General features: G+C 35.4%; 1 protein-coding gene across 1 annotated transcript in view; it reads left to right on the top strand.

The window, feature by feature from the left end:
• Positions 1–21,895, top strand: part of ppp2r2d (protein phosphatase 2, regulatory subunit B, delta) — a 40,950-nt gene extending 19,055 nt beyond the window's left edge. The window contains exons 3-10 of the mRNA NM_212880.2: positions 1,318–1,415; positions 1,513–1,678; positions 4,798–4,910; positions 8,136–8,313; positions 8,611–8,775; positions 14,232–14,401; positions 14,602–14,693; positions 16,373–21,895. Of these exons, the coding sequence (NP_998045.1) occupies positions 1,318–1,415; positions 1,513–1,678; positions 4,798–4,910; positions 8,136–8,313; positions 8,611–8,775; positions 14,232–14,401; positions 14,602–14,693; positions 16,373–16,652 (1,262 nt within the window). The 3' untranslated portion in view covers positions 16,653–21,895. The remainder of the gene's footprint in view (positions 1–1,317; positions 1,416–1,512; positions 1,679–4,797; positions 4,911–8,135; positions 8,314–8,610; positions 8,776–14,231; positions 14,402–14,601; positions 14,694–16,372) is intronic.
• The last annotated feature ends 2,898 nt before the right edge of the window (positions 21,896–24,793 follow it).

The raw sequence follows: 24,793 nt of genomic DNA, 5'->3' as shown, positions 1-24,793 counted from the left end.
GTGAAAGATTTGTTTTGGCATGACATGCAATCAGCATTAGTAATGTTTTTTTCTTTTAAGGAGCAATGTTTAAACCCTTGAATTGGAGCAATATTCCGTGCAAATGCCAACATTGGTATTAAAAAAAAAAACACATTTTTAAAGTTTTAATCAAGTAGTTTTTTTGTGTGTGTGTAGGCATTAGTGTTGGGCAATGTCGACCAATTTGGCATTGTACGATGTCTAATATGAAACATTGAGATGGACGATGGCATCGTCGTCATAGGCGGCGGTAGAGCTGCATGATTCTGGCTAAAATGAGAATTGCGATTTATTTATTTATTTTTTTGCTTGAAATAAAGATCACAGTTTTCTCATGATTCTGTAAATGTAAAATAAAGCTTAATATGTAAATAATAATATTATTATTATTATTATTTTACAAACATGGTAAAACAAAAGTACATATGGTAAAACAATAATAAATGAAACTGTGTCAGTCCAGTTTTTAAAGTATAAGTTCAGTTTAGCTCAGTTCAGTGGGGTTTAATATTCACTAAGAGTATAAACACTGAAGAGCAAGTCCATCATGCGCAGCTCGTCAGGTCCCGAACTATGCAAGCCAATGGCGACAGCGGAGAGGGAAAAACTTCACTGATTGGTTAAGAATTAAAAAACCTTGAGAGAAACCAGGCTCACTTGGGCACAACCATTTCACCTCTGGCCAAACCTCTTGTGCAGAGTTGCAGTCTAGGTGCCGGGGCTGGAGAAAGCGTGCAAGACTTGAGTCTGGATTGGAAATGAAGAGCTTTTACACGCAAAAGATGCGATTATTGGAATGGCCCTTTGTTAATAGCCTCAGCTATAGCTAATCCAGAGTGCATGGGTATTAGCCTCGTGTACAAGCTCAGAAATTTAAACTAGCGCACAGTTGGCATAACTTTGTTTAGTTGCAGCCATTTTTTTCTTTTTGCAGGAATGCAGTGTTGAGAAGCTTTTACAATAAACCAACCATGACGAATTAAATCACAGTTAATAGTGAAATTGGTTAATCTTTGCATCCCTACCGGCATTATGACTATTCCAAATTCACAAATTGTGATCTTGATGCTGAAACGGTTTCATCCCACATGTGTGAAAGCACATTAAGAATTTGTGAGAATGCGACTTGTGTGCAAATAAACGTTTTTGTATGTGGCATATCGTAATCAATATTGATCAGTTAAAACCAAAACATGCATTAGTAAAGAATCTTCGGTCAACAAGTTCTGCTTTTAATTTGTGCTTGTGAAATGCATGATCCAAATAATTAATCCTTTATTCCTTTCTGATCTGCAGCGGACATTATCTCAACCGTCGAATTTAACTATTCTGGGGAGTTACTAGCCACAGGAGACAAAGGGGGAAGAGTCGTCATATTTCAGCGAGAACAGGAGGTAATGCAACTCAAAGACTTTATTTTTAATCTTATTAGTAAGTGTGACTCAATCAGAGTGCTATTATATGCGTGTGTGTCCATGTTTATGTCCACAGAGTAAAAACCGCCCGCTCTCAAGAGGCGAATACAACGTGTACAGCACTTTTCAGAGTCACGAGCCCGAGTTTGATTACTTGAAAAGTTTAGAAATCGAGGAGAAGATCAATAAAATCAGATGGCTGCCGCAACAGAACGCTGCGCACTTTCTACTGTCCACAAACGGTAAATGCTGCAAGTTAAACGTTTGATTTCATTATGCACTACAGTACAATTCAAAAGTCTGGCATCAGTGTTTTTGCTGTCAGAAATTCATAATTTATTCAATAAAAAAAGAGTGGGGGGGGGGGGGGGTGGATTGGGGCTGCCATTATTGCTCCTCCATCATAGCTCCTCTCGCGATCTGTTCCCTTGCTTATTCACTCCCGTCACTATGAATTCCTGGTATTTTAATTAATTTTGGGGGATCACTGAGCCGGTATGAATTTGCGGAAGACACGCAGAGCTTTCGGGAGAGGTCATAACTATTCAATTCAATTCAGCTTTACTTGTATAACGCTTTTACAATGTAGATTTTGTCAAAGCAGCTTCACATAAATGGTCATAGTAACTGGAACAGTGTGGTTCAGGTTTTAGTGTTTAAGTTCAGTTCAGTTCAGTTTAGCTCAGTTCAGTGTGATTTAATCGTTACTGAGAGTTCAAACACTGAAGAGCAAATTCATTGATGCGTAGCTCTACCAATCCTGAACCATGCGAGGCAGTGGCGACAGCGGAGAGGGAAAAAAAACTTCACCTGATGGGAGTGAAGAAAAAAAACCTTGAGAGAACCAGACTCAGTTGGGCAAGACCATTTTAATTTCACCGCTGGCCAAAAGTCTTGTGCAGAGCTTCATTCGCCGTGGTGGAGGCTGGAAGATGGCCTCAGCGAAGACTCGTCTGTCCCTGGAGCGTTGCTGGAATCAGACTCATGTTCTCCACTCCCCACGACCATCAGCACAGCAGCAGCTCAGGATATGGCCTGGTCCCGGATATGGAATCCTTGGGATCAAGGATTAAACTAGACACTAGATAGAGGAGATAGCTCCGCTCGCATCACAGCATGGGATGTGCGCAACGCATCTGAAGAGCAGAGAGGGATGCGGGATGTATTTGAGGACTTGGCGGGAGATGTGCAATTTTCGTGAGATTATCATTCGTTTGTGGCCATCCGGGAGTCTCTATGCCAGGGGTCACCAATCTCGGTCCTGGAGGGCCGGTGTCCCTGCAGGGTTTAGTTCCAACTTTTCTCAACACACCTGCCTGAATGCTTCAAGTATACCTGGTAAGACCTTGATTAGCTCGTTCAGGTGTGTTTGATTAGGGTTGGAGCTAAAATATGCAGGTCCCGTTTTTTTAAAAGGTATAATCCGGATCAAATTGATCTATTTAGTAATCCTTGTTTTGCGATCCGTGATCACGTAATCCAGCTTACTTTTTAAGCCAGTTTTTCAAAGCAACATTAGATTGGATCAATCTGATCCGGATAGGAACTTTTCAGGATCACTAAATCTGGATAACCAGTGCTCAATCACAATGTAGATGGATAGATAGGCCTATGTACAGTAAAAAGCAACAAGTAGAATAGCCAGTGTGGGGCCAATATAACTTATTAATATAACTATATTTTTATTTGAAATAAAAACACACACATAAAACAATAAAAACCCCACCCCATCCTCTTCCAGCAATCAACTCATCTGAGACCTGCAACACAAACACTGTACATTGAGGTATTTATAATGTTTCAAATATAGATGTAAATAAAAAAAAAAGACTTAATTTCAAAAACTCCACAATAAGTTCAGTCTTCCTCATCTGATGTGGAGATCAGCTTGTCTGAGCAAAGCCTTTAGGAGGCAGATCTCAAGTCTGGCCTTGGTTTGCTGCAGTTTGGTCAGAGTCGGTTGTTCCTTTGCCAGATGAAGTTGTGCTTCTGCCCTTTCAGTCTCTTTTTGCAATTGTTGAAAGATTTCAAAAATCATTGATTGCCATTCTTTGCATTTTTTTGGTTGTTCTGTAATTATTGCATGCATCACTAATAAATATTCTAAACACAAAAATATTTTCTATTGTGATGAATATATTTATATTAATTAGTAACGGAATAAAAATGATTGTTTTTGGTCAATTTTGACAGCTGTTTGGGGGATTGTTTTATGAGGCCAAGCTATTTCTACTTTTCTGTAGGCCTATACTGAAAGGCTGAGTATGTTAAAGCCAATAATTACTATAGCCTGACAGATGAACAAATAAAATTAAAACCTTATGAATAAATAGTATACATCTCGTAAGATACTGCATGATCCAAAAATAATATTATTTAATACATTTAAGTTTTCATTACATTTTGGGCATGAAATCCACACTAAATCCACCCTCCTGATGGGATCAGTTTAATCCAGGTTTTTTGGATCAAAGTGATCCAAATCCTACAAAAAAGGTCTGAAAACCCCAAAGTAAAGGTTTGATCCGGATCCAAACCAAGACTGGATTACCAGATCTAATCCGATTAGGTAATCTGTTTTTTCTTTTGAAAAACCCATTTTCAAGATTTGATCCAATCCCTTATCCAAAATCCTAGTGGATTACTTTTGGAAAAACCGGGCCCAGGACACCGGCCCTCCAGGAACAAGTTTGGTAACCACTGCTCTATGCATTTGCTGGAGACATTTAGCTGCAGTGACTCGAGCGTAGAACTGAAATGACATGCTGTTGTTTAAATGAGATATTACATACGGCTGTTTAGCTTGTTTATTAAAAATAGCTGTAATCTGGCGCTATATATGAAATACAATTAATGTGAATTTAACCCCTTCAGACCTGAATTATGTTCCAAATTTCAGAAAAATGGGATGTCATGTGATGTCCATTGAAATGGACGCAGGGTCTGAAGGGGTTAAGGGGGCGGGGACAGCCGTTGGGAGGGCGGGGTGCCCCTCTTATGTAATGATAGGGAAAACATTGCGTTGTATAACCATCGTTTGTTTTGTTGTCAATTGAGAAAAAATATTGCTTAAGAAGGCTAATAATATTGGCCTTTAAAATGCTTTTATTCTTGCCGAAATAAAACAAGACTTTTACTAGAAAACAATTGTATGGGAACTACAGTGAAAACATCTCTTGCTCTGTTAAACCTAATTTGTGAAACATTTAAAAGATAATAATATACAGGAGGGCGCATAATTTTGACTTCTACTGTACATATTTTTTTCTCAGGTTAATGAAAAATGTGAGCTCCTAGGTTTTAAATCTGCAATTTTTTTTCCTGTAACTGATGTTTGCATTTTTGTGTCCCTTTCAAAAAGACAAAACCATCAAATTATGGAAGATCAGCGAAAGGGATAAACGAGCAGAAGGATACAACCTTAAAGACGAGGACGGACGACTGCGAGATCCGTTTCGAATCACATCACTACGGGTTAGTCTGTCTCTCTTCTCCTGCAGCAGCACTGGTTTCTAGTTAAATATTGAATGAGATTGAGAGCTGTGGACGTTTCTAGAAATTGTCATCTATGGAGTGCGTGGTGTATGATGCGTGTTGATAATACTGCAGTGGATGATGGGATGTGGTTGTCTGTTATTTATATTAGTATTTACATTAATAACATTTATACTTGAGAATTATGAAGAAATGTGTACAGAGCAGGACGTTGCTTGCATGTCAAGAAGAGAACTGCTTGGTAGTTTGAATAGTGCATTTGTCTTGTAACTAGTGATTAGCTAATGTAATGTGTATTTATATAGCGCATTTATCGTGTATGACATCGGTTTAACGTCTCATCCGAAAGACGGCGCCCGCTGACAGTGTAGTGTCCCCTTCACTTTTACTGGGGCATTAGGACTCACATAAACCACAAGTTGAGCGCCACCTGCTGGCCTTACTAACACCACTTCCAACAGCAACCTAGTGTTCCCTAGTGTCTCTCATCCAGGTACTAACCAGGCTCAGCCATGCTTAGCTTCAGTGAGTAACCGGTCTTGGGCTGCAGGATGATATGGCTGTGATATAGCTAATGGTATTAATTTGCTTGTAAGTGTAACTTTTTATCAAAAATGATGTAGTTGATACCAAAGAGCTTAGAATGACCAAAAGGCGACACTCAATAGAATGTTCCATTGCCGCAGCAGCGCCCAGCAACAGCCCCGGATTCAGCCATTTTGGAGTGAAAGCCGTCGGCTGTCCATTGGGTCTTATTGCTGTTGCGATGGCAAGCAGCTGCTTTGTTTTTTATTTATTTATTTAAAAAGTGCATTAAACCTGAGATACAACCTGAAAGACGACAATAAAACACTTAGTATCACAATCATCTGCACTTTTAATAGTTTATTTTACAGACTTGTAATATGCTGTTGTTCTATTGGAATTTTCCAAAATGGTTTCCCAAATCGCACTCGAGTGTCGCCACTTGGTGATTATATGCTCTTTGTTGATACTTATCTACTAACTAAGTTTAAAATGCAAAACATTTTAAAAACAAATCAATATTAAATGCTTAGTTATCAAAATATAAAATGTTGTTTTTTCTGTTGTGCTGTAAAACAAGAGTAACAAACTGTAAAAAAAAATATATATATTTATATATAATACTTTCATTTATGTATTTATTTATTTTTTACTATTTTTTATTTATATTTTATTTATTTATTCATACAACAGTTCTGTCTGGTTTTCGAATCTGATTGGCTGATGGCTGTGCAATATTTTACATTCGTACAGCCTCTTCACCCTCCAGCCGTGTATTACTTCGCCCACATGTAATGATAGCAGATCAGTAAACTCACTACAGTTTGAAAAATATTGCAGCTGTTGGACAACATAATGTACTTTTGAGGCTTTTTGTTTTAGGTGAGAATGTAGTTTAGATTGCAACTATGCAGTTTCTTTATAAGGGTAGTCCCTAATTTTGGAGATTCAGCGCATTGGCAGAAATCTCTGTAGACTGATGGCATCTCATGCCATGCAGGCTTATAATCTTGAAATATGAGCAAAATCAGCTGTTTTGTCATAATTTTAGACATTACGCTAGAGAGTCATTCAAATACTAGCTCTAAAGTGACATTTTGAAGTAGCAATGGTTTCTGACATCAGCTACAGATGTAAATGAATGGCGGAAGAAAGTAGTTCCTCACACAAAGGGGTTTTTGAGACTCTGTTTGATTTTCTATTTTATATACACAATTATGCCGTCAAACTGTTGTATAAATGCAATATCACACTTATAGCTGTGCAATATGGCTGTATATCTTTACTAGTGGGACACTAAGGCACGTGATATAAGTCATGTGATATTGTACTCATTAATTCTCTTTTTATTTATTTGAGTTTTCTGTTTATTCTTTTATTCAAATTGTATTATGGGACTTGTGCAGTTATCTTGCTCTGACAAGGTTAAATGTTGAAAAGTTTAACAAAGTTAGTTTTAATCATGTGTATTAGTATTAGTAGTTTAAAATGCAAACATAGTTTAAAAAAATCACTGTTAAACTGGATTTAGAATAATTAATTTATTAACAATTGCTTTCTAGACGAGCAAAAATATTGTCTTGTTTTCAGAAATAAGTAAAATATATGTTTAAAATATAAGATTATTTTGCTTGTTTTCTCTCTATTTTGGTTTATTATTTTTGAAAACAGTACAGTATTTTTTAGTGGTCTAGAAAATGCTTATTGCTTTAAGAATATTTAGATATTTTAACTAGAAACTAGACAAACTAAGAATTTATTTTTGCAGTGTGACATGAAAAGTTGTATGAATCTATGAATAATGTTTATTAAATTATGCTTGATTTTTATATAAATTTTAATAATATTTAACGTTATTTTATTTATGTACTTATTGTTTAAAATGCTTGATTGAGTCTAGACCATTTTGAGGGATGTATTAACAATGGTTCCAACGTATTTCCTGTTTTACATTTTTAATTTCTACAGCTACTGTAAATTTAAAAAGAGCCACATATCGATAAATAATGTTATGAAAGCTGCTTTAACATTAAGTCATGATTGAATTGCCTCTTGTTACAGTTATGAAAAAGTTTCAATCAATCAGGAAATGTTTTTTGCCCTCATACTTGACTGACAAGTTTTATATATCATCTAAAGGCATCTCTGGCGCAGCTTCCAACCATCGTCAATGTAGTGCAAAATAAGATTCAAGAATGAGTCCATCGTCTTGACCAGAGGTCAGAAGTGGCTACAAAGTGGCCGTAGAATTAGAAATAAGCCACAGCCTTTAACAGAGCAGGGTCACATGACACATAGGGAAAGTCATTGAAAAAATCATCCTGGTCGCTTATATGTTCGGATTGTTAATTTCGATTACTTTTGAATTAATTGCCCAGCCCTATATTTTAGTTTATTATAGTTTTTAAAAGTTTTTATTAAGAAAGTTTATACTGAAAAAAGTGTGTGCGTATAACTATTTGCTTGTTTTTGCACATTAAAAATTAGATTAGATTTATATTTTCTATTGGCCATTAGTACAAATTCCTAGCGTTTTGCTCTGTATTAGTCTGAAATTTAATTTAAAATGGACATAAAAAGGTCTTAAATTTGACTTTGAACCTACAGAAACCCTGAATAATAATATTAATAATACTTATAATAATACTAATAATAATCTTAACTGTGGGTGTTTTTCAGGTTCCTGTGCTGATGCCGATGGACTTGATGGTTGAAGCCAGCCCTCGCAGAATATTTGCAAATGCACATACATATCACATCAATTCCATTTCAGTAAATAGTGATTATGAAACATACCTTTCTGCAGACGACCTCAGAATAAACCTCTGGCATTTAGAAATCACAGATAGAAGTTTTAGTATCCTTTACGCAGTCAGTAACCCCACTTTTATTACTATGTGTCTTTATTATATGTGTATATTTGTTTATTTGAGTGTACTAATGTCCCGTTTAACTGTTAAAAGCTATTGGTAGTTAATTAGTTATTATAAGCAGAGTTAACCTGCAGTTATACAGTATATAGTTGATGTCTAATTGTATATGTTCAATGAAGTGTATTGTGTGTGAACATGTATTGCTATGATGTGGTAAACTGGACATCTTGGCAGCTTTAAAGTGCATTTCTGTTGGTTTCCTTCATCGTTTTGTTCCTCAGACATTGTAGATATAAAACCAGCCAATATGGAGGAGCTGACGGAGGTGATAACGGCGGCCGAGTGTCACCCGCACCAGTGTAATGTGTTTGTGTACAGCAGTAGTAAAGGCACCATCCGCCTGTGTGACATGAGGGCCGCGGCGCTCTGCGATAGACATAGCAAATGTGAGTATTTTTTCATGTCCTCTGATCCTTTTATTTTCCATTAGATGAAGAGCCGGAACTTTCAGGATGAACTTCTCTTTTAAAGGGCCGTGAAACCCCCTTGTTTCAGCAGGGTGTTTTCACACCTCTACTTTGGAAAAAGTCAGAAAAGTGGGCGTGTCCAGCTCTGTTTAGGGGGAGTGTCGGAGGAAGAAAAGTGGGATGGTGTAGGAGTGTCTATTTGGGCACGCGCGAGTTTCAGAGTCAAAATACACGCACACAAACACACACACACACACACACACACACACACACACACACACACACACACACACAGGAGAAAGTGATGCTGTTTAACCTACATGGACATCTGTAGTCGAATTATTTGCCAAATTATTAAATGGTGGACTTTAACTGCAGTTTGGCTCTTTCATTCAGGGAATTCATTCATGCCCTTCGCGACAAACGAGATATTTGATTCGAGGAGCTGCTCTAAGCGTGTATTTTTCATGCAATGTTTGATACCGCATGGCGAATGAGAGAAAAAAAAACTCTGCATTTCCCGGAAACTTAGATGCACACGGCAGGTAGCGTCAGAAAGCCGCGTGTGTTATTTCGGTCACTAAATGCGGTGAAAACCCTACACAAGGTTAAAGTTTGGTTGTGGTGCTTACATGTTTACACTCGGTGCAATGGTTTGTTCGATACGAACAAACTGAATAAACAAAGAGCACTGGTCGCTCACTTACCAAATCTGTAGAGACAGGACAATCACCAGCAACTAAAGCCGCGTCTTTATGAAGAGAAGACTACAAGCGAATCGGGATCTCAGTGTTTGCAGATGAGAACAGCTCTCAGGTAAACAATGTTCCTCCTTAGACACGTAAGTTATTGTTGTCGAGCGTCATGTACTCTGTTAATCCACACTTGATCCAGATGAGCTCTCACAGAGAGAAAATGAAAACAAAACTTAACTGCAGCAAACTATAAAAGCAACACTTCACGCTTGTTTTGCCAACACAACGTGGTGTGTCTGTCGTCTAAACACTGTGACAGTAATGAATATTAATGAAGTTGCACAATAGAGCGCGCTGATTGGTTTGAACCAAGCTTTACTCATGCATTAATGCATCACACTGTAAGACGTAATAAGACTCACTCTGGCACAGACGTCCAGTCTGCACGCTGGAATACACGCTATTATGTCATGACCGTGACGCAGCTTCAAAAATTCGTTTCAAACCGGAAGTACGAATTTGCTTAAAACAACGCAAAAACAACCAATTTACACTTTTTAGTGAAATATAGGTGTCCTAATAGTGTTTTTAGCAGTGTGGGACACATATACGACTGTCAACAGCTCAAAAAATGTGTTTTGGTGTTTCGTGACCCTTTAAAATATGATCTTCATCTCAAAGGTCTAGGAAAGTTCCTTAATTGTCTGTTTTAATGGCAGTCTGTTAATCTGGTGTGTTTAAATCGTCTTATCAAGTGCTTATCTGTCTATCTGTCCATCTCTGTCTATCGATCTGTCGTTCTGTCTATTTATCATTGTCTTTTGTCTTTGTCTTTTGTTCTGTCTATTGTTCTTTCTATCTATCGTTCTGTCCATCTATCATTTTATCTATCTGTCTATCGTTCTTTCTATGTATTTTTCTATCATTGCGGTCGGTAACTGGTGTAAGTAGAACAATATCGCTACCGACTCCTGTACGAGCACGCATATGTGTGTGAATGAGAGAGCGTGATGCTATGTTTAGCTTGATTGTTGCTGTCTACGCGTGTATGTGTGTAAATGAGAGAGCTTGGTGCTGTGTGTGTGTGTGTGTGTGTGTGTGTGTGTGTGCGTGCGTGCGTGCGTGCGTGCGTGCGTGCGTGCGTGCGTGCGTGCGTGCGTGCGTGCGTGCGTGCGTGCGTGCCTGTGACTGAATGAGAGAGAGCGTGATGCTGTCTGTGTGTCACTTGCCTAGTGCTGTGTGCCTATGTGTGTGTGTGTGTGTTTATACAGACAGCTTGTTATAGGCTGTCGGTTTTCGGTTTTGTTCCCCTCCCGTTAGCGGGATCGGGCGTGGCGGGTAGAAAATGGGGCGGGTCAGGCTCCGGGCCAACAAATGTTGAATAAAAGCGGCAGCGGTCAGGTTCGAACTAAAACCTGGCAAGAGCGGGTTTTAGATCTATACCATCTTTCTGTCTATTCTTCTATCTGTCGTTCGATCGGTCTGTCCGTTGTTCTATCCTTCTATCTGTCTATATATCTATTGTTCTTTCTCTCTATCTTTTAGTATCTCGTTCTGTCTATCGATCTATCTCCCATTCTGTCTATTTATCATTCTTTTGTTCTGTCTTGTTTTTTCTATCTATCTTTCTGTCTGTCTATCATTTTATCCGTCTATCGTTCTTTCTATGTATTGTTCTATCATTTTATCTTTGGTCTTATCGAATTATCTGTTGTTCTATTTATTTGTTTTATCGTTCTTGTATATCTATCATTCCATATGTAGTTCTACCATACTATCTATCGTTCTTTCGATTTATCAATCAATCAGTCTCGCTTGATCTATCGTTCTATATTATTCGTTCCATTGTTCTGTATTTATCATTTAGAGGTCTGCGTTCCTGCATTTCTTGCGCGATTCTTATGTTTGTGTGTGACTGAGAGCTGTGATGCTGTGTTTAGCTTGATTTTTTGTGTGTGTGTGTGTGTGTGTGTGTGTGTGTGTGTGTGTGTGTGTGTGTGTGTGTGTGTGTGTGTGTGTGTGTGTGTGTGTTTGTGTGTGTGTGTGTGTTTGTGTGTGTGTGTGTGTGTGTGTGTGTGTGTGTGTTTGTGTGTTTGTGTGTTTGTGTGTTTGTGTGTTTGTGTGTGTGTGTGTGTGTGTGTGTGTGTGTGTGTGTGTGTGTGAATGAGACAGAGTGATGCTGTTTGTGTGTCACTTGCTTGGTGCTGTGTGTCTATGTTTGTGTGTGTACGTGTGTAATTATACAGACAGCTTGTTATAGGCTGTTGGTTTTCGGTTTTGTTCCCGGGGCGGGCTGTGGGACAACAAATGCTGAATAAAAATGGAAGCAGTCGAGTTTGGACTGAAACCTGGCAGAAGGGGGATTAATAATTTGGTCCAGTGCAGATCTCTACTATCATTCTTTTGATCTGTCCTTCTATCTTTTGTTCGATCAAACTGTTTGTTCTATCCTTCTATCTATTGTTCGATCTTGTAGTTCTATCTTTTGTTCTTTCTATCTATCTTTTACTATCTCGTTCTGTCGATCTCTTGTTCTATTTGTCGATCTTACTCATTCTATCTCCCGTTCTATCTATTTTTCATTATGTCTTTTGTTCTATCTGTCTATTGTTCTTTCTATCTACCGTTCTGTCTGTCTATCATTCTTTCCATCAATCGATCTTTCGTTCGTTCTATGTATTGTTCTATCATTCTATCTATCGTTGGTTCGATCGATCTATCTGTTGTTCTGTCTATTGTTCGATCTATTTTTTCTTTATATCTGTCATTCTATCTGTAGTTCACCATTCTATCTATCGTTCTTTTAATCTATCATTCTATTTATCGTTCAATCTTGTTTGATCTGTCATTCTATATCATTCATTCTATTATTCTGTATCATTCTTTCAATCGTTCGATCGATCTGTCTGTTGTTCTACCTTTCTATTTATCGTCCGATCTTTTTTTTTTCTGTCATTCTTTATATTTGTCTATCTTTTTCTATCTCTCATTCTGTCTATCGATCTATCTCTCGTTTTATCTATTCATCATTGTCTTTTGTTCTATTAGTCTCTTGTTTTGTTCTCCATCGTTCTGGCTATCATTTTTTTTATCTATCATTCTTTCTATCGATCTATCGTTCTTTCTATGCTTTGTTCTGTCTATCTTTCTATCTATCGTTCAGTCGAATATGAAATAACATTTGAACTGTAGTGTAATGTTGTTTTATTCAGGATTTTTAGTTTCCTCTGATCCTTTTATTTTTCCATTAGATGAAGAGCCTGAACTTTCAACACGAGTGTCATTTTCTTTTCAAATATGATGTTCCCCTCTAAAAGGTTGTGGAAAGTTCCCGAATTGTCTGTTTTAATGTCAGCACAGGGCCTTGTGTTACGTCATCGCTGGGTTATGTAATTAATCGAACGCTCTGTTTTTAACTTAGACCTCATTCCAGACCAGCAATGCAAAGCGGAAAACTCTTGCCATTTTACTTCCTGTCAAATCTGCTCATTTCAATACACTGCAGGAGTTTGAATGAAATAAATGCACTGGTTGTTTGTATTATGTACACAGTTTGATCTGTTTTTTAATGCGTCTTATCACTTGCTGCATTCCAAACGTGACCATGCTAAATATTGTGCAGTTTACAATAAAATAAATGTGACGTATGTTTATTTTAGGATAAACATTTTGATATGTCATGCTCACACAAGGCTTTTTTTCTTTTATTTAGATGCCGTAAAATATTACACTACAAAATGGCTTTGTGTATTTAAATAAGTTTTGATGGTTTCATTTCTGTGGTAAAAAGCTACATTTACAGCATTACTGCAAGTCAAAAATTCCAAATTAATGTTTGATTTTCTACTAAATTAGCATGTGCAGGATCTGATAAAAGTTTACATTAAATGTAAATAATGTTAATAGTTATTTTTAAAAAAATAGGTACATAAAAAAATGCAGGTAAGTAGAACCATAAAATAAAATGTAAAAAAAAAGGACTAAAAGTTGGTGCATTCATTTTGCAACCCATCAGGATAATAGCATTTGCTATGCATGTTTATGATCCTAAATGAGAAAGTCTGGAGGAAATTTATTCATTTATTTAATTTATTAATTTTATTATTTCAATTTAATTTAAATGTTAATTTATAAAAAAAAAATATTTAATGATTTTTAAATGTTATTTATTTATTAATTGTATTTTTTAATTACGTTATAATTTTTTTTAAATGTATTTAATTTTTAATATATTATTTGTTATTTAATTTATTTTTAATATTTTATTATTTTTGTTTAATTTATTTATATATATATATATAATTTTTTTTTTTGGATGCAGTGCATCAGCACAGGCGGTTCATTCCGCTGTGGCAACCCCAGATTAATAAAGGAACTAAGCTGAAAAGAAAATGAATGAATGAATCAATGAATGCATCGGCACAAGATATAGTAAATTACAAGCAAATATAAATACGACAGAGCAAAGATGAACATTAAATCAAAAGTCTAACAGTATTCAAGCAGAGAAATTACCAATTTAAAGAGAAGTCATCATTTTAAAAATCCTTTTTTTTAAAAATAAAATTCTATAATTTCTCCATCTTTTACGATAATAATACATAATCTAATCCTGAGACGTGACTATTGCGGATACACAGATTGTGATATCGATGCTCAAATAATTTATTGTTCAGCAGTACTTTAATGTTTTTTCTACATCTAAATCAAAAATCATGTGTTTTTTTTGTCCCTCTAAAGTTTTTGAGGAGCCAGAAGACCCCAGCAGCCGGTCGTTCTTCTCTGAAATCATCTCCTCCATATCCGACGTCAAGTTCAGCCACAGCGGCAGATACATGATGACCCGCGATTACCTCTCCGTTAAGGTTTGGGACCTGAACATGGAGAACCGGCCCGTAGAGACCTACCAGGTACAGTAGAGAACTGAATATTGAGACAGCCAGCATTCCTGAGCGTGTGCCGTCCTGTTTTCAGGACATGTTGTTTCACGTCTCCAATTAATACATTCTTCAAATACTGTCGACACCTCCCCAAAGTCTCACCCTATCCTTAAATGCGGTCACATTTATGACTCTTTTTGAGCTCATTCACTTGTGCTTCTCTGTTTCAGGTACACGAGTACCTACGTAGCAAGTTGTGCTCGCTCTACGAGAACGACTGCATTTTCGACAAGTTTGAGTGCTGTTGGAACGGTTCAGACAGGTGCGAAAACTACTTTTATAAGGGTGGATACTGATGTCTATGATGATGCAATGACATTAATCTTTCCCTTCGCTTTCTCTCACAATCTCATTCACACACTCTCACAAATATAAACTGTGTATTCACTACAAGTATTTGACAACAGCAAGAGAAGGGCTGTTTTTTTTAACCGTTTTAAGAGGTGTAAACATTTAAAATGGTGGGTTTATTGTGGAGTGGGATTGTTAAAATTAGATATAAGTGGAGTCTGAAAATGTAGTTTTGAACAATAGATAAAATATGACATATAAATGAATTATTTGTATTTTTATTAGTATTATAGTGTTATTATAATATTAATTATTACAGTAATAATACTATTAATTATATTATTATTGTAGTGTTAAAATAATATTATTACAGTAATGGTACTGTTATTTATATTCTTTTAGGGTTAAAATAATAATTATTAATACTATTAATTATATTATTATAGAGTCATAATAATATTAATTATTAATATTCATAATTATAATAATATTATTATGGTGTTATAATAATATTATTACAGTATTAATACTATTTTATTTTTATTATAGGGTTACAATATTAATTATTAATACTATTATATTGTTATTAGTGTTATAATATTACTGTATTTTAATATTAATTATATTATTATACAATTTTTATTATAGAGTTATATTAAATAATACTATGAATTCTATTATTCGGGATACGTCCCTCTCACTTTTAGAGACAGACCATTTAGAAACAGGTAGTTAATAATTATATAAACGTAAACTTTTGCATCTCATACAGCAGTCCCCCCAATTTTAAAATTTCCACTATGCCCCTGTGTATGCCAATTATGAAACCACAATACACTGTGATATAGCTTGGTTCGATAGTTCATTGAATCATATTGCTTTTTCGCTACAACCGACCTGCTCCAGAGTTCGTTTCAACTGAGTCAAGACCACCTCATTCAGATCTCCGACCGATTGTTTTGGCACAGATCAGAGCGTTATTGCACTGTTCACATATGATCGAACAAACAGAGCTAAAGAATGATTTATACTTCTGCATTGAGTGTACGCGTATGGTCAAGCGCATGGTCCCATAGCCCTTACAGTGGCTGATGCGCTCCTCTCAAAAAATGTAACCACATCTAGACTATGCATAACGCAAGCTCTGTGATTGGTCAGGTTGGTAGCTTTGAGTGTGGGCTGGTTTAAGAGCTGCAGGAAAAGAGGTAGCTCGTTTAAACGTGTGTTTAACAGTTGTCAAGTCTCCTAATGGTCTTCCTGATGGAAACTTTTGTTTTGTTTACCTCATGATTAAAGTTGTTGCACGTCAGCCAATTCCAAATAAATGAGTTTTAGCTACTTGTACATTAAGTTAGGGTTCAGAAAAAACAAAACACCCGCAAAGAAATTTGACACAGGAGAACATAAAGCCTACTGCTAGCTAGCGTTTCGGAAGTGTTATTGCAGAGCTACACAAACAGCATGCAGAAGTATAAATGCTAAGCTATTCGCAAGGAGTCATGGTGATCACTCGACACAGATGTATAAATCAGCATAAGGGGACAAATGTGCCACGTTCTGAAACAAATGTCTAGGTGTGAAAGCACTCTTAAGTACTCTTAAATGATAATGACCACTAATTTTTCTTCTCCTCTCTCATGGGCTCCTCAGTGCCATTATGACGGGTTCCTACAACAACTTCTTCAGGATGTTCGACAGGAACACGCGCAGGGACATCACACTGGAGGCGTCGAGGGAGAGCAGTAAACCCCGTGCCATGCTCAAACCCCGCAAGGTCTGCACCGGCGGCAAGCGGAAGAAAGACGAAATCAGCGTCGACAGCCTGGACTTCAACAAGAAGATCCTACACACCGCCTGGCACCCCAAAGAGAACGTCATAGCTGTGGCCGCCACCAACAACCTGTATATATTCCAGGACAAAATGAATTAAACGAGAGAGAGTGATTTAAAAACCAAGAAGAAATGAAAATCAAGAAAAAAAAAATAAAGAGAAACATCTCCTAACACCCCAATTCCTCCAGCGGAAAGTCGGAGGACGCTCAAGAAATTTCGAACTTTGCAAGTGATAAGTTTAAGTCGTTAAATCTGTAATGGAAATATGGCAGCAGTGTCGTCCTGACAAAAGAAGCACTTGTTTTACGCCAGGAAGTTGAAAGACAGACCGTATATTTTGGAAAATTGAAATAATTCCTGATCCCCCCCCCCCCCAATCCTTTATAGTAAAAGATTCGAAGGCCAATATCGACCAACTCTCCAATAACGGAATCAGCATTAAGATGCTCGAACAACTTTGCAGATGTATTCGTCTCTCGGCTGAGCCTTACGTTTTTATGATTTGACGACCAAAAGTACAGATGTGCACCAGGATGAGTAACGTCCCGCTGTCAATCGTTATGTACTCGCAGGCCGTTTGTTTATTGCCTGTCAACATTCCTTCCCCTGGCCCGACTCTCAGGGCCATCTCATTCTACCTTTTTAGCACTTACAAACAGGTCTCCATTTTTTTGGTCAGTGGACAGTTTCTTTTTCCGTTTTTATTTTTGTTCTGTTTTTATTTTATACTACTTTTTTTTTCTTCTTGTTTTCTCATGCATAATAATATCTACTCACTGACTGTATCTATATATTACACCATCTGGTGTCAAACCACTTAATAAAAGTAACATAACTACAAAGAAAACAAGCGTTTTTTACATTATCAGCAGGTATGTGTGATCTTTATGTTCTAGATTTGCATGTAATCTGCATATGTAGATCAGGAGCGCCAGTGGTTAAAATGTGAAATCATCCTGCTGAACTCAATCGGCAGCATTATCGGAGAATTTTGCCAATTTTTGGTAACACTTTATGATAGCTACACATTATGAATCATTTATTGAGCATTTACAAGTCGTGAATTCATTATTTGTTAAGGATTAACTCTATATTAACAGATGTTAGGGAGCAGTTTATAACTGCAGATATAAGTGCTGTATACTTGACTTAAAAGCACATATATAATGTGCTTAATGACTGTATTTTCATACTTTAATTTTTATTTTTTTTATTACTAATTTTTGTGCGTTATTTACAAACCAGTTGCATTGAAGAGTAGTTGGCAGTTTTTAAGATCACTCAGAATGTGTTGGTAAACGATTAACAAACTATTCAAATTGACATTTATAGACCATTTTCAGAGATGTAAACAATAGCAATGGTCCTAAAGTATTTCCTGTTTTACATTTTTAAATTATATAGCTTTCAAGAAGGTCCACATATCGATAAATAATGTTATGATTGCTGTTTTAATGATATGATTGAATTAGCTCTTGTTATAGTTATGAAATAGTTTGACAAGCAGGAGATGTTCATGGACCAATGACATCACCACATTGAATGAAATGGTCTATAGATCTTATTTTTCAGTCATATACTAACAGTTAATTTGTATGTTATTAAATGCTTTATTAACTGAACTTCATGCAGTTTTGTGACCTAAAGTGAGGATTTATGCTTCTTTATCCCTAATAAATGATGATTAAAGGCTTGGTTATTTTCAAAACAGAAAAAATAAGCTACTTTATTCATTTCTATCTATTTGAAGATACACAAATGAAACCGTATGAAATGATAAATAAACCTTTGCTACCTTATCTAAAATAAAATTACTGTGCAGTTTAAACATCGCTAAATATCATTTAAAATGTTGTATGGTAATTCAGGGTGAGTCAAAAAGAACACCACGACTGTGAAAATCTGTATTTATCAAGGAAGCATGACAGAATCTGAAGAGTACTTAAACGTTTTTCAGTCGAAAACTAGTTCATAGATGATCAATATGATCCCCTCCAGACACTTGAGTGACATTAACCTGATACTCGATGTCGATCCACACTCTGTAGCATTACTGGCATAACAGTTTGGATAGCTGCAGTTATACCTTCTTTTAGTTCCTCAATGTTAGCTGGTAGAGGTGGTCGAAACACCATATCTTTAACATACCCCATAGAAAAGAAATCACAGGGTGAGGTCAGAGCTTCTTGCAGGCCAGTGGTGAAGTGCTCTGTTATGAGCTGTTCCATTGCTTTGGGTACCTTTCATTCAAATAGGCAACCAAATAAAACCTCAGAGCTTCCTTAAATCAATGACAGAGTTTAGCTCTTCTTTTCTTTTATGCAGAGTTCTCGATTTTTTTAAAAAGTTCACCCTGTATATTGTTAAATTATTATATTGTTGTGGTTTGATCCACTTTTGGGTTATGTTTTGACTGTAATTCGGCAATGTTTAAACTTTACAGTAATTTTATTTTTAGATAAGATTGCAAAGATGTATTGTTCATTTGATACTGAGCCTTTAATCATCATTTATTAGGGATTAATGAAGCATAAATAGTCCTCACTTTAAATAAAAGAAAACTGGATGAAGTTGAGTTAATAACACATTTATTAACATGCAAATGAACTGTTAGTATATGAAGAGTTCAGATGCAAAAACCTCTAAATGTTGTAAAATTTCCATTGAAAACAAGCATTTTTCTCAGCCTCCTTTGTTTATGTTGAGCTATTCGACTTTAAAGACCATGATAGAGACTTATTCTTTTATTAGATATTGCTGAACTTACTCACAGGAGCCTGATAAAAATGCTCAGTTTAGAGGAAACTTTGAGACGCCATTTACAAGTTTTTGCATTTGAACTCTTCATATGCCTGAATAATAAGATATAAATGTTGACTTGAATAGTTATTAATCATTCACCAACTCATCCTGAGTGAGTTTAAAAATCCCCAATGACTCTTAAATACAAATGATTTGTAAATAATGCGATACTTAATGTCATGAAAGATTTATCAGCAACAAAATATGAAAAACAAATATATAGCACATTATACATGTGCTTATACGTGAAGAATAGAGAATGTGTATCTGCTTGCAAACATATTTTAATATAGAGTTGATGCTTAACATAATTAATTCACTATTTGCTAATGCTTAATGGATGATTCATAGTGTGTCGCCATTATAAACTTACTTAATGGGGAGGAACGCATTATAATTACTGAATCATTTATTAAGCAATAGCATATAGTCGATTCATCATTTGTTAAGAATCAACTCTATATTATAAGGCATTAGCAAGCAGTACATCTACACATGCTGTATTCGTGACTTGTAAACGCATGCATAATGTGCCTAATTGTACCATCAGACTTTGTTAGCCCTTAAAGGTCCATAAAATTAATACATTTTTGGCCCACATCTTGGATTGTATGATATACTGACATATAATCATATAACTCTGATGAATAATAACTCTATCATATAACTCTGATAAATAATAATAAGCAATTAAAATAATGATGATAACCTATGGATGAAAGATCAATCAGGTGGTCATGATGCCTGTTAAATCATTAATTTTTCATTACTAATGTAAGTGGTGCATTATTTACAAACCGTTTGTATTTGAGTCATTGGGGATTTTTTAAGATCACTCAGAATGAGTTAATAAATGATTAATAAACTATTCAAATCAACATTTATGCATCTTATTTTTCAGGCATATAGTAATGGTTACTCCGCATGTTAACAAATGCTTCATTAACGGAGCTTCATGCTATTTTCTAACCTAAAGTGAGGACTATTTATGCTTTATAAATCCCTTATAAATCTAGTTTAGACAGTAAACAGTAATTTTGTTTTTAGATAAGATTGCTGATGTATTGTTTATTTGATTCAGAGCCATTCATTGTCATTTATTAGGGATTTATTAAGTATAAATAGTCCTCACTTTAGATTAGGTCACAAAATGCAGCTTGTAGTTTACACATGAACTACACTAAAGTTGTTATTAAAGCATCTATTAACATGCAGAGTAACCATTACTATATGCCTGAATAATAACAAGATATATAAATGTTGATTTGAGTAGTTTATTTATCATTTACCAACTCATTCTGAATGATCTTCAAAACCACCAACTACTCTTAAATACAACTGTATTTTATTTGTAAATAACGCGATGCTTAAATTAGTCATCAAAAGCGAATCATTAAAGTATGAAAGTGCAATTATTATTGCTTTTAAGTCAAGAATACAGCATTTGTAGCTATATTATAAACGTTTTACTAATGTCTTATAATGTTGATGCTTAACAAATGATGAATTCACTATTTGCTAATGCTTAGTAAATGATTAATGGTGTGTAGTTATTATAGTGTTACCTTATTTAATATAAAAGCATCAAACTAAACATGATAGTCAAAATGTTGAAATTTCCTCATAATGTGCTGATTGGGAAGCAAAACTCCATATTGTACTACTTGAAGATACAGTTGCACTGTTCGATTGAGGATGTGGCCATGATGAGCGTCAGTATTGCTGTCTGTTTTTCTTCTTTCTTTTTTTCCTCCAGTTTTTACTTTGTAAAGGGATTCTACCGCCTTAAGTCTGTTTGTTATAATAACCCTCAGATGATTCCCATTTGACCTTACCCTAATGCATTATTATTCTTGTTCTTTTAACACTCCGTTTATCTGTTCTTGTGCTGCTATGGTTTGCGCGGCTAACGTTGAAAAAAAGGATTAATTGGATTTACTTAATTTTTTTTAAGGTTAGTAGCTGCAAACTATTTATATGGGCTGAATTTAAACAAACCAATAAAATGTAAAAAAAAAATTTAAATGCATTTATATTCAGCCCATATACATTGTTTACAACCACTTACCTTTAAAAAAAAAATTTAAATCCAAATTTTTCAGTGTAGTATTTGGACACTAATATACAAGATATACGGTCATTGTAGAAAACACTGAAATCGAAAGTGTCGAGTGCCTCTTGACACAAAACTGGCTTTCCTTCAGTCAATTGAAGTTGCGCAAAAAAAAAGAAAAGAAAAATCGTCTTATCCGAACTAATTTCTTATCGATTTGAAGAAACCGGTGACGACATACAGTTTGCGTGCTGCTGAATTTTGACATGCGGCTGCAAAACTGATGACAAACATAACAGTTGACGATGCAGAAAAGTTGTTGTATAGCTGATTGTGACGCTCTTTAAATCTGGGAACCAACAGGTCGGATGCGTACTCACAGACCTTGTTCCTTGTTAAATGATGATGATGATGATGTTAACATTGTGAAAGTGTACACTTGTTTGATTATTTTTGACCAAAGTTAAATAAAATTTTAATTGTGTTTATCTGAATCGACACACTGCCCAACACTTATTCCAATGCTATCTCACGACAATTCGTTACTTTTTGCTTCAGTGGCCAATTTTGTACGATCTCTTTCTTACATTTTAGTATGAGTCGCTAATCCCCCACTTAGGGGTAGGTTTAGGGCTGGGGTTTGGCAACGCTGTCTTATGGCAGTTCGAAACTTTTTGATTTAGTGGCTAAAGCACATAAATTCATACAATCTCATTTGTACAATTTAGAATGATTCACTCAACACACAATCACAGTTGGGTTTAGGGCTGGGGTTTGGCAACACTATCTCATGGCATTTCGTAATTTTTTGACTTAGTGGCTAATCCACATGAATTGGTACGATCTTATTTGTACAATTTAGAAGGATTCACTCATCGCCCAATCACAGTTGGGTTTAGGGAAGGCTTTTGGCAACACTATCTCATGGCAATTCGTAACTTTTTGGCTTAGTAGCTGATCCGCATGAATTAGTACGATCTTATTTGTACAATTTAGTACGATGCGCTCATCCCACAAAGATGTTTGGGTTTAGGGGTGGGCTTTGGCAACACTATCTTATGGCAATTCTTAACTTTTTAATTTAGTGGCTGATCCGCATGAATGTGTACGATCTCATTTGTAAAATGTAGTACGATTCGCTTATCCCCCAGTGACGGATAGGTTTAGGGGTGGGGTTTTTTTGGCACATCGCCTCTTTTAAAGTCGTTTTCAGATAAATTGGCCACTAAACTGACAAAATGTAAAATAGTTACGTTTCCTTTAGGTTTACACCTATTTTTATAAATATATTTTTTTTATGAATGAAACCGTATGAATTTGTACGAGATTAGGCTGCTTATCTAAACCATTTCAGGTAGTCAAAAGACCCATTCACTCCAAGAATGATAAATGGGCTCACATGAACACAAATGTAATCAATTTTCTTTCTTCAATAGAATTAGATTCTGATTGACTCAGTATTTGTATTCTTCAAAAGCAGGGGGGAAATATGTGAACTGACCTTGGACTTTATGCTTCGAATGATATTTCAAAGCATTTAGTTATCGTTTTTGGTGGGAATGGGCTTTTAGAAGACATTTTGGCTGTTTGGAGTTGAATACTGGCATACTGTTTATTGTGCATTAAGTACAACAGCTGTACTGCTTTTAGTATAGATGTGGTGCGTAGTAGATTACTTAATTGTAGTTACAGATTACAAATTACATTGTGAACATTGTAGCCAATGTTATCTGGATTACTTATTTGAAGTGGTGTGTTTTAACTACTTGTGGATTACTTTTATATTTGTATCTATTTTGCTGTTTTTCTGCTATACATTTATCCCTAAAATTCAGAAGCATGAATTTACATTTAGCAAAGAAAATTTGAGAGAGAAAAAAATAGGGAGAATGAATTTGACTAATATACGGTTACATAAAGTGCATAAATACTGTAACTATGTAATTTATAGCAAAGTAACTAATCTGACTCTGCATATTTAAAAATATATAATATAATATAATAATATATTCACACAGCCTTTGAAGCAAATCAACTTTTATTTTAATATATACGGTGCTAGTGCTACAGAGAATTTAAAACTTTAAAATACAGCATTTATTTTAAATGAATATTTTTCAGATCAAATGGTTTTGCTGAAATTTTTTATCAATTTAATCCATTATAGTATAATAAAAGTATTAATATATCTAAATCCGTCTTTCAGGTGAGACGTTAAACTGAGGTCCTGACTCTCTGTGGTCATTAAAAATCCCATGGCACTTCTCGTAAAAAGTAGGGGTGTAAGCCCGGTGTCCTGGCCAAATTCACTTCATTAGCCCTTACCCATGGCCTCCCAATCATCCCCATCCATCCCTAATTGGCTGTACCATCATTTTCCTCTGCACCAATAGCTGGTGTGTGGCTGCCGTCTTCCAACAGGCTATCCGCGGGGTCTTAAAGAGTTTGTCTTAAATTTCAAAAACAAAATTTAGGCCTTAAAATCTAAAATTTGCATGAATGTTGTGTTGTTGGTCTTAAATCATTTTAAACAGGTCTTAATTGTCCTCTAAAGCTACCCAATCAGGCCGACATCCATCCAATCATTAACAATCCATCTTAATAAAATCAGGGAAAAAAAACTAAACACAATTACACAATTTTCTCATGATAATAAGAGCAGTATATCTCTATACGTTATCTTCCATTCACACAAAAAGGATTTACAGAAGGGTGAGCAGACATATATATATATATATATATATATATATATATATATATATATATATATATATATATATATATATATATATATATATATATATATATATATATATATAGATAGATAGATAGATAGATAGATAGATAGATAGATAGATAGATAGATAAACTAAATCTATTTGCCCAATCAGGCCATTAGAAATAATCATTAGTGTTTAGCCCTGTATAAGTCAAATATTTCATTCTTGATGGTCTTAAAAGGATCTTAAAGTCTTAAATTTGACTTGATGAAACCTACACAAACCCTGTCCAAGTAGATGATGCACACTGGTGGTGGTGTGGACAGATGGCTATACATGATACATGCTCTAGATCAGTGGTTCTTAAACCTTTTCCATCAAGTACCACCTCAGAAAACGATCATCTCTCCAAGTACCACCATAATGACCAGTATTAAAATACAGTAGTGTAGTAGGCCTAATTAAGCACCTACAGCTCTGCACAGTTTAATTCATATTAATTAATATTATTAAGAATATTTATTATTGTCAGCCACTTTAAATATTATAATTAGTATGAACATTAAGACTGTATTGTGCTTACAGATTAAAAAAACAAAACAAAAAAAAAACAGCCAAAATAAAATGTCAACGATTTGATTATATGGGCTTTTTAAAGTTAAA

Source organism: Danio rerio, chromosome 12, assembly GCF_049306965.1.
Source record: "Danio rerio strain Tuebingen ecotype United States chromosome 12, GRCz12tu, whole genome shotgun sequence".
NCBI lineage: Eukaryota > Metazoa > Chordata > Actinopteri > Cypriniformes > Danionidae > Danio > Danio rerio.
Note: the sequence above shows the minus strand (reverse complement) of the source record. Positions and strands in the feature narration are given on the sequence as shown.